An 11,538-nucleotide genomic window follows, 5' to 3' on the forward strand; every position below is an offset into this window, starting at 1 on the left:
AAAAAATGGGATTTCCAAATCCGGATCATTTTGATCCCGATTAACCTTTTTGAACAACTGGCCCCTAGGGATCAAGTGGAAAGTGTCAGTCGTAAAGGAAAACACCAGTCATTGGTTTCCATTTGTATAGCCAGGCCTGAGTAGTCTTCAGTAAGGCTGGCTGTGATTTTAACCCAATCAGGAGATTCTGTGGAGGGGGAGAGAACTGCTTGGTTTTTCAAGGGTTCAGTAATTTATGTCGCTAACTATCACAATACCTGAGCAGACCAACACGATTGAAAGGGACCATGATGGCCAAATAGGTGGCCTTCAATTTTATCTTTATATGCATTCTGAACTTACATAATGGTGGTGACTGTGTTTTTTCATGGGGTCTCCAGTTGTGTAATTCATATATTCTTTTGCTAAAATAATATTGGTAACTGCTCCACCCACCCCACCCCACCCCACCCTCAATTCGAGCACTGTGGGCCACCACCCCAAAGAAAAGCTTTGACTCTCCAACAAATTTGTGTCTGGGCACCTCTTTTTGAGATAAGAATGTGCTTCAAGATGCAGTCGTAGGCAAACAGCCCATTTCTGAAACTGCTTATAAACCCCACATACACCAAAAAGGCACAATTATACCTGACAATCTTAACAATTTGTAGAACTTCCCCAAACTCTTTCCACAAAGATGGAAGTATCCTACTGTCTAGAATGAATTAAAATGAAGATTTCCTTTCACTGGATCTCGGGGGCTTAAAGGGCCAACATGACAATCTCTAATTTACAAATTGAGGTCTGTGTCCTGTGGAACTGGTATGCAGAACCCTGACCTCAACCCGACTGAACACAATAGTGTGAACTTGGACAATTGGATCAAATTTGTACAAGGCCTTCTTCCCTTTACATCAGTGCCCATGCTGATTGAACCTTTATTTGTATTATTATTAGACAATCATTTATGTTCTGCAGAACAAGAAATAAGTTGAGTACGGCCTATTTTCTTTGTCTACCTTTAACATGGGGTCTATGATGTAGGCTTTATTTACGCTCATCTGGCAGACATAATTGTGCTAAAAACACCTGATGCTGTGCATAAACCAACTTATTAGAATCTCCTTTCTCTAGGAGCAAGCTGCTTCAACACACAGATCAGCTGCTGTGGATTGGAGTGATTTTGTCAAAGCTACCGGACACTAATAGTAACACAATGACAGTGCTTGCAACGTGTAATGCAGGTGAATGAGCATTCAGTGATGGGCAGTAAGCATCTGAAAATACAGGCATCATTGGCAGGAATACGGCCTCCTGGCTGGTTTGTGAGTCATCATTTTAACTAGAAGACAGACCATGGAGTTAAAGCATTCCTAAGTCTACATTCTCAGTTAAAACTTAAAAAAAAAACCTGCAGTGTGGCATAATGAGTACTGCTGCAACCAGCATGGTGTAATAAAGCACATTTGGTGCGGTGAATCGTTCAGCACCATCCACCAAGGTTATTGTGAATTGCTGCAGCAGTTACAGTTTTTCTCAGTTGCTTTGGATCAACAGATCAAAAATGAATTCTCAAAACAACTTGTTCAACCTCCACATTATTTAGTCATTTGTGCTCATCATAAAAACATTTCTTGTTGCTTTGTTCAAATTGCGAATGCTTTGTTACATTCATTTAATCGATTGTGTACAATCGTCAGCTGTTTCCTACATTATCAGTTGTTTATGTCATGTTAATCAAAATGTATTATACTGGTTTCATCTAAATAGTGTTAACCCCCCAAAACATCTCAGAATCAGTTCATTGCATAAGTCATCGAATGCAAAATGGTTAAACCAGTTGTCATCATCGGTCATCTAAAATTTCTATTAAACTTTTTTTTGTAAATGTGACTTGAATTGATGAATCGGCAGATGAATCTTGAAAGTCACTCATAAAGGAGAGTGTATGGCATCAAATTAACCAATGATCAACTAGTTTTAAAAAAACTAGTGGATCATTGGTTAATTTGATGCCATACACTCTTAGTTGTTCAACCAAGAAACAAACAAACACTTGTATAATACAGTAAAAGTGTGAATTTTTTCAATCAAAATAAATCAAACATGCAATCAAATAAATACATTTGTGCAGTGTTGGGCAGTAACGCTTTACTAGTAACGTGTTACCGGTAACGTGTTACTTTTAAAAGTAACTAATACTGTAACGCGTTACTTTTAAAAATAAAGTAACTTCGTTACCGTTACCGTATGGTGCGTTACCCGTTACTTTTTTAAATGAATGAATTTGGGCTGAAGTGTAGCCTACAGTCTAACCTGCTTACAGCAGAGACACATTGTAGGATTGGTGGATGAACCACTGTACTCCGTTTATTCAGGTCTGTGCGGCAGTAATGGCGAGTCGAGGCGAGAGCAAGACGAGTGTCTCAAAGTGGAAATATGCTCATTATTTCACTTTAGTTGAGTATAAAGACAAAAACTTTTAAGGCAAATGTAAGTAGTGTCTTTCTGGGTCGAAGCTCGTATCTACTGCGATAAACAGCAACTCCAATCTGTTGAAGCTCCTCCAGAAACTCCATGCCTGAGGAGCTAGAAGCTAGAAGCTAACTGTTCTGTTCTACATTGTTGATAGTTTTCATACTTCAGCTGTGAAAGGAACATTTTTAAGAGCTCAACACAACAGCAGAAGCCACTTTAGTTTTTGATTGTGAATATATTATTCAGCTTGTTTTGTTATTTATTTCAGAAATCCTTGTGAGATATTCAGTTTGTGCTGGTCTGACTTTAATAAAATAGTGTTAAAAAATTACTTTGTGTTTAAGTCAGTTTTGTGTTTGTAGACCATAACACATAAAAGGGCATTAATGGGAACATTAAAAAAGGTTCTTTTAAAAAGTAACTAAAAAGTTAATTTTAACAGTAACACATTACTTTATGGTGTAAGTAATCAACAAAGTAACTGAGTTATTTTTTGAATGAAGTAACGAGTAACTGTAACTAGTTACTATTTTTTAGTAACTAGCACAACACTGCATTTGTGCTGCTGAAATTCATAGATGCCGTACAGAAGAAAGTCAAATTTTGTGCATTTTCAGTCACTGTGATCCAAACCATAGTTTATATCAAGAAATCCTGAAACTGTGCTCCGTCATAATGATTAAACATTTTGATGATTTTGTTTGTGAACAATCACAAAAGGAACTTTTCACTCTGATGGGAATGACATGTTTATTGACACAAATACTTATTTTTGAGAGATGAACTAAGGATTTTGAGAAAAGTACAGGCTTTTGAAAGAAAAATCCAATGTATTGTGCTGTTTGTACAAATTGTTATGAGAATGCTCATACTGGTTTGCAAATATTAAAGATGATTTGAGAAATGCTCCAAAGCAACTGAGAAAAACTGTAAATGAAACCATAGTGGAGACCACCTGAGACCCATTTCTGGATGCTGCTGAGACTTGATTGACCATATTGAACAGCTAGATGATTGGCAGCTTGGGAAATTGTAAAAAGGGGTGAAGATAAAGCTACAGGGTTTTAAGAATGGTTCTAATGATTTCGGCTGTGCCGTGTCTGCTTTCAAATCTGTAGTGGAATCAGGAGTGGCTCTTCTTTTTTAAGGCTAAGTCACACCAGTCCTTTGCAGATAAGACTAAATTCACTTTCATTATTTGGACAGCGCCAAGGTTCAAACTAGTGCCCGACCAACACTTGGTGTGAGCTTGATGAAAACGTGAAATACTCAGAGCAAAGCAAACGTGAAAAAATCTAGTTGTAAGATTGAGAATAAAGTACTGTGAGGACGGGAAAAGCTACACAGTGTGTTGCGTTATACCTATTAAAGCAAGTTATGCTGACAAGTGAAAGCTTACATGAAGCTAACAAGCACCATGGAGTTCTGTAGTATTTTACAAAATAAAGCACTTGTAATGTAGAAACTTTTTTTTTACTGAAGCAGAAGAGATTAGATTAAAGAGGCAATCTTTAGCGTTGGCAGACAGGAACCTGAAACTTCAAGTATTCTGAAGATTATAATGAATATAAAGGTTCCCTGGTGGTCTAGTGGTTGGGATGCGGCGCTCTCACTGCTGCGGCCCGGGTTCAGTCCCTGGCCAGGGAACCAACCCCAGCCAGTCTTAGTGCTGGTCCCAAGCCCGGATAAATCGGGAGGGTTGCGTTAGGAAGGGCATCCAGTGTAAAAACATGTGCCAAATCAAACATGCGAAGGATCTGCTGTGGCGACCCATAATGGGAGAAGCTGAAAGAAAGTTTAATAATGAATATAAAATTAAGATTTCTTTTTACTGGATCTCGGGGCCTTAAAGGGCCAACATGACAATCCCTAATTTACAAAATGAAGTCTGTGACCTGTGGAACTGCCATGCAGAACACTGACCTCAACCCATCTGAACACAATAGTGTGAACTGGAACAATTGAATCAAATTTGTACAAGGCCTTCTTCCCATCACATCAGTGCGCTGATTGAACCTTTATTATTATTATTATTATTATTATTATTATTATTATTAGACAATAATTTCTGGTCTGCAGATTTTTTTTTTTTACTGAAGCAGAAGAGATTAGATTAAAAAGGCAATCCTTAGGGTTGCCAGACAGGAACCTAAAACTCCAAATACAGGCACAAGCTGCCAAGTAGATAAACTTCATGATTAATCCAAATCAAACTCGCAACCCATATTCAACTTACAAGCAATTTCTGAAATTTTCTTTTCAAAAATATTACTGATAACCATGCGAATGGTAAAAGCCCAAACTTAGCCCATAAGTTTCCCTGTCTGAATCAACATGTTTACTGAGAAAGTCTTCTTACATGGAAAAGTTGTAGACTAATCTGTGTGTAATCTTTGCAAAGATTGCATGCATCCAAAAAAAAATTTCTTCTTTTTTTTGAGTTCAGGGGTAATTTAATAAACGTTGACTGCAAAGACCTGGTGGGTAAAATAAGCCTGAATCCCAAGTGGGTCTAAGAATAAACCATGAGCCCACCGTGGGAGTAGGAGCAGACAGGCTTGCGCTAATCTTCCCATGACCTCTCTCTCTCTCTCTCTCTCTCTCTCTTTGCGTTCCTCCTCTTTATTTTTCACTACACCCCTCCCAACCTTGTCTCTGCGTCACTGGATAATTAAACTGTCAGACACAAACTCCAAGCTCCCACACTAGAAATAGTGGAGACTCGGAGGAAAAGCGCAGGGTCAAGGATCCACATGGAAATCGGATCTGCATCTGGGGGTCATCTGGACACCAAAGACCGAAAGTAAAGCGACATTAGGACGCGGAACATCGGAGGCTCAAGACGTTAAAAACCCTCGGAATCAGGTAAGATATTAGCATTCAAAACTACTGAACGTGTGCGTCCTCACCGCGCGTTCGCATGCGAGTGTGTGGATAGAATGAGACTCTAATGCTTCATTAAAACGTGATCATATGCGTCAACGCTTATTTGCAAGCACCAAACGTGTTTCTGCAATTAATACTTTAATACTCATTCATACCTTCATCTTAAAGTAAGCGCTTTTTGTTCTGGGGTCGAGGTGGATCGTGATCCTCTATCCTGAGCTCGAGATGGGAATATATCCAGGATAGGACGCCAGAACAATGACAGGACTGCATGCACACACTCTCCATCAAACCCATGCGCAGTTTATGAAATGCTGACAAATTCGGTATATCAACATGTATTTCAATAGACATAACAGACCAACATGTTTCGTGGTTTCATCTTTTATGTTCATGTTCTGCATAATGAAATCACAGTCCAGCAATGCCAGAGTTATTATTATACTGTGGGTTTCTCATAGTTATTCACCTGTTTGACTGGTGACGACTTGAACTGAACTCATAAGCACTTAAGTTTTAATGTCAGCTTGGACTTAACTTTGGGACGAAAACACTTGATGACTTGATTACAAAATATGCACATAATATTTGTATAGTTGCATGTTTGTGAAATATATTCATAAACTGCTAGACGATTGGGAGCTCGGAAAAATGTGAAGAAAATGTGAAGGGTGAGGATAATAGCAAGTTACTGGGTCCTGAGAAGGGTTCTCCTGCACAACTGGGATACTAAATGGAAGGTCGGAGGTTCAAGTCTCATTATCATCAAGCTGCATCAGTTGGGTCCTTGAGTAAGACCCTCTTCCTAACAAGCTGGGATTTGCGAAGAAAGAATTTCGCTGTGCCGTCATTTACACATGACAAGTAAAACCCCTTTCTTTCTACTGAAGGAGTTCAGATACAGAATCAGTAATTTAGGCTGTGTCATGCCTACTGCCAAATCCTTACTGAAATCAGGAGTCGCTCTTGCTTGGCTTGAAAACTTGACAAGAAGATCCCTTTATTATATGATCTTATGACTAGTCCCCAACCTTTGGGATCCTAGACTCTTCCATCATGTTAGCAAGTTTATGGAATAAATCTGTAATGAGGGTGTCTGTGGAATTTATTTTAAAAGTTGAAAAAGATCCATGAAAACTCCTGCTATGTATTAGGTGCATGTGAGTCTGAAGTTTGCATCATGATTATCAAATCATAGTCATAAATTGGTCAAGAATTGATCCAATACTGGTCTTTATTCACAGTCTGTAAATCTCACAGGAGATTTAACTACATTTTTCCCAAAGCAATTTCAGCGAATTCAGACTATGCAGGTGAAACTCAGAAGGAACAACTTTTTTTTTTTTTTTACTGTAACAAACAAATGTAGCCTCTTATTGGCCACTATGTTTAGCCAATATCTTGGAATGCCCAGCTGAGCTTAAGGATTCAAACCTGAATAGAAAGGTCAGATAATTAGAGCCTATGGGTCAGGGTTGCCAGGTGTGAGTGACATAGGCAAGACAAATCAAAACCAACCTAAAACCAACACAGTACCAAAATTTTAAATGCCCTTAATACACACATATTTGCTTCTCATTAGATTTTCAAGCATGATTTTTTAACATGAGCTGCACATGATAATAATTTGACCTCTTTTTTTCAACAGAATGTCAGAGATGGATGGTCCCACTGTAACAGGCGTGAGCGTTATGGAATCAGATAATTCACTCCATCAGAAGGATAAAGGACCTGTGATTGGTGGTTTGCGTCTTCGATCTGCTCCTGGTGCTTGTGTGCTCTTTGCTGGGGTTTTGTTACTGGTTGGCATTGGAGTGGCCGTCAGTGGATACTGGCCCCATCGCCATCGAAGACCAGTGCCATATCATGCGCCATCTGGTCGCACGCCCTCAGAAAAACTGAAATTGGTTGGCCCTATTATTATGGGAGTAGGCCTTTTCATCTTCATTTGTGCAAACACACTACTCTATGAGAACCGGGACCACAGGCTGAAGCAAGCCAGACAAAAAAATTATTCACTGAAGGAGCGGCGAAACTCAAAAAACTGCTCAGAACCTGAAACGATCACCAACACAAACACTCTGGCTTTCTCTGAACTAAACATTCACTGCCTGCACGAAGGTGATGCTGCTTCTGCACTCAAGTGCTTTTCCCCTTCCTCTGCCTCTTTGAACTCCAGTCAGATGAACTTTGACCTTCCAGAAAGCACAGATGCTGTTATGTTGATTCCGCCAGTAATCAAGCTGAACAGCTGCCTTATAAGATGCCCAAATGCTCCGTCCCTTCTACAACACTTACCAGACTACGGTGAGATGGGCCAATGTAAAAGGGCAGGACAAATAATAACAGAGCATTCAGGTTTATCGTTAACAAGTACGGGAGAGTGTGAACCATTACAGTATACACAGACTGGGGATAAGTAGCCATAAAGTCTAAGATTTCTGTTGCTATCACATTTAAACTAGAAAAAGATCTCTAAAGCAGCCTTGGGTTCTTTGGTTTGTGCCTCTTGTGAACCTGTATGTGTTCTGTGTAGAAGCCCATAACAAAGTATTTATTTCTTAAATATCCAAAGATAGAAGACTTCTTTTTTTTTATTCTTTTTTACCTAGAACACTTCAGTTCTCTGTCTAAGGAAAGCATAAAAAATGCCATGTTGAACCGTAGGAATCGGTGTCTTCCTAAAAGAAAGGCTTCCTAGTAGAATCCTTTTAGGCGCTAAAAACCTTTAACTATCCAAAGAATCCTTCAATTTCATTTTACAATTGTATATTCTTTATAACAAGCAGATTTAGTGCCGTAAATGATTGTATGTATGATTGTATGTAAGATTTTGTGCCATACATGCATTTTTTCCACTGGGGAAAACCACCTGAAGATGCTGTGAGGAAAACTAGAAAAAAATATACTTCGTCTAACCCAATCTTATTCAAAGGACACTGGATTTTTCCAGAAATATATAACTCTAAAATCTAGAACTCTTCAGGGTTCATTGGTTGTTTGTGAGAATCTTTAAAGCCACAAATGAAGTACAATAATTTTTGGAAGGTAACATTAAATTAAGCCTTTTAAGTATTTTTTACCAGGAGATCTTGGTTTAACTGCACATTAATGTTTAAATGTTTAATGTAGTGTTAATGTTTGTAATGTAAATGTCACATCATTATTTATTTCACATTTTTGTGCACCAGGCACCCCCCATTTTGTAGAATTGGGCCCTTGTAATAGATTTGTTTTTCGGAAACAAAGTGGATTTCAATATATTCGTTTTAATTAGCATCTTTTGAAGGGCAAGACACCCACAGATTATAAGAGGCAATTTGAGTCCACATGTAAATTCGAGGCAAAACATCAGGCAATTCTAAATTAAATGGAAAATGTTATTAAACAGCAGTTTTCAGATCATGCCACGGAATATTATTTGAATTTAATTCTAAACTTTGACTTTGCCCTGCCAAAACACAAAGCTTTTACTGTAAAACACGAAGGTTTTAATCACACCACATCACAGTTTGTACTTGTGTTTTAGATCATTATTTTGTTGGAACTTGTATGTTTACCGTGAATTTATACTTTAAGCTGATTGTATCAGTTTCTCTTCAAAAATGTGTTTATTTTTTTTTACTTTATCCACATCAGCTGTGATTATTTCCAGTTGAAAAACAACCCTGGAGCATGATGCTACCTTGAACATGCTTGATCATAGAAATGGTGTTTCCAGGATGTTGGACTGTATTTGGTTTGTGCCAAACATTATGCTTTGGCTTTTGATCAAATGACTCAACATATCATCAGTCTATCTTATTAGACCACACATTATTTTTCTGGCATGATACTTTCTCAGTGGTGGTATCCTTCTGGGCACTCTCCCAAAGACGCTGAATCCGTAAAGAGCTGATGATATTGTTAGGGTCTGCACAGGTTCTCATAATATTTCATCTCCAGCTCAGAAATCTTTTCAGTGTCGACTTTTGAACAAGTGTTATTCTTACTCAAGATGTCTGGCTTAATCTCTCTCTCTCTCTCTCTCTCTCTCTCTCTCTCTCTCTATATATATATATATATATATATATAGATAGATAGATAGATAGATAGATAGATAGATAGATAGATAGTACTGTATGCCTGTTAGGGATGTTGGTGTATATATACTGTACATACACTCACTGGCCACTTTATTAGGTACACCTGTCACCTGTCCAACTGCTCGTTAACGCAAATTTCTAATCAGCCAATAACATGGCAGCAACTCAATGCATTTAGGCATGTAGACATGGTCCAGCCCATTTGCTGCAGCTTAAACCAAGCATCAGAATGGAAAAGAAAGGTGATTTAAGTGACTTTGAACGTGGCATGGTTGTTGGTGCCAGACGGGCTAGTCTGAGCATTTCAGAAACTGCTGATCTACTGGGATTTTCACGCACAACCATCTCTAGGGTTTACAGAGAATGGTCCGAAAAAGAGAAAATATCCAGTGAGCAGCAGTTCTGTGGGTGCAAATGCCTTGTTGATGCCAGAGGTCAGAGTAGAATGGCCAGACTGATTCGAGCTGATAGAAAGGCAACAGTAACTCAAATAACCGCTCGTTACAACCGAGGTATGCAGATGAGCATCTCTGAACGCACAACATGTCGAACCTTGAGGCAGATGGGCTACAGCAGCAGAAGACCACACCGGGTGCCACTCCTGACAGCTAAGAACAGGAAACTAAGGCTAAAATTCGCACAGGCTCACCAAAATTGGACAATAGAAGATCGGACGTTGCCTGGTCTGATGAGTTTTGATTTCTGCTGCGACATTCGTATGGTAGGGTCAGAATTTGGTGTCAACATGAAAGCATGGTACCAATTGAGCATCGTGTCAATGCCACAGCCTACTGTACTCAAATAGCCTCCACAGTCACCAGATCTCAATCCAATAGAGCACCTTTGGGATGTGTTGGAACGGGAGATTCGCATCATGGATGTGCAGCTGACAAATCTGCAGCAACTGCGTGATGCTATCATGTCCATATGGACCAAAATCTCTGAGGAATGTTTCCAGCACCTTGTTGAATCTATGCCACAAAGGATTAAGGCAGTTCTGAAGGCAAACGGGGGTTCAACCAGGTACTAGTAAGGTGTACCTAATAAAGTTGGCGGTAATTGTATATATCACTATATCTGCAGCTTTCTGGATTTACAGTCACATACGTCAGTGCTTTAGTCGATTTTTTTAGGCGGCTTATGAACATTAAATGCAGGCTCCATGGTTGGCATATCTAATAAGAGTGTAGTACATTGTTGCAGCAGTACTGATCATGTTTCCCACTGCAAAAGTGTCATAATATGTTTCACCCTTATTATTTGGCAATTTATAAAATAGCACTTGGATTCTGCACAACTTGTTCTGAAAAGAAGTACAGCAGCACAAACATAAAACTATACATTAGCCACTGTTTAGACTAGTCAAGCCATAAAAAGGCCATGATTTTTTTTACTGTATATCATGTACAATCACAGTTAATTGAATGTAGTTACATGCTACTCAATTTAGACCAAAATTATTTAATGTGTGCATTATCACGTTTTCAATTCCCTTTTTTTTTTTCTCTTCATTTACTGATATAATGTGCTTTTGTGATCAAACTGTGCCCTGGCTGTAAAGGATAAACCAAAATTACAATAAGTTCAAGGTCCTCTTACAAAGAAGTCCCAAGTCCCATCATACATTATGTGAATAATCTCCTGATTCACTTCTGACATTTAAATGTGCTTTTAAACATTCCTAAAGAATTCTATTTATTTATTTGTTTTATATATTTATTTTTGATATTTTTCACATTAATTTTCAAATTCTAATGTGGTTTAATGTTTTAGACGTGATTTCGCATATGAATAATCCATTGCCATGTGTTCACAAGATGTCTTTTGTTTACTCGCCTTCAGTGAAATTGCTGAGATGTTTTTGCACTGGTGACAACATTATTTATATAATCACCTACATGTAATTTTTCCATAAAGGCCAGAGACTTGTGCAACATCCACACACCTGTCACTCATATATTAACTTTGTCGTAAACAATATATTTAATTTAGAAAACAATTAATGATTTCTGGCAATACATTGTTCATGTTTCTTTTCGTGTCTGCATTTTGGAAAGCTGCTGAAAGGAAAGGATTGATTCTTTATGAAATAGTTATATATATAAAAATA

General features: G+C 38.3%; 1 protein-coding gene across 1 annotated transcript; it reads left to right on the forward strand.

The window, feature by feature from the left end:
• Positions 1-5,128: 5,128 nt before the first annotated feature.
• Positions 5,129-8,748, forward strand: LOC124375310 (transmembrane protein 200A). The gene is made up of 2 exons (XM_046833496.1): positions 5,129-5,322; positions 6,992-8,748. The coding sequence occupies exon 2, from the start codon at positions 6,993-6,995 to the stop codon at positions 7,764-7,766; it is 774 nt and encodes a 257-aa protein (XP_046689452.1). The 5' UTR covers positions 5,129-5,322; position 6,992; the 3' UTR covers positions 7,767-8,748.
• The last annotated feature ends 2,790 nt before the right edge of the window (positions 8,749-11,538 follow it).

The sequence above is a fragment of the Silurus meridionalis genome, chromosome 21, assembly GCF_014805685.1.
Source record: "Silurus meridionalis isolate SWU-2019-XX chromosome 21, ASM1480568v1, whole genome shotgun sequence".
Lineage (NCBI taxonomy): Eukaryota > Metazoa > Chordata > Actinopteri > Siluriformes > Siluridae > Silurus > Silurus meridionalis.

Bases quoted from the DNA above. Each gene is read 5' to 3' on its own strand.
- LOC124375310 (XM_046833496.1), top strand. From the start codon at position 6,993: ATGTCAGAGATGGATGGTCCCACTGTAACAGGCGTGAGCGTTATGGAA.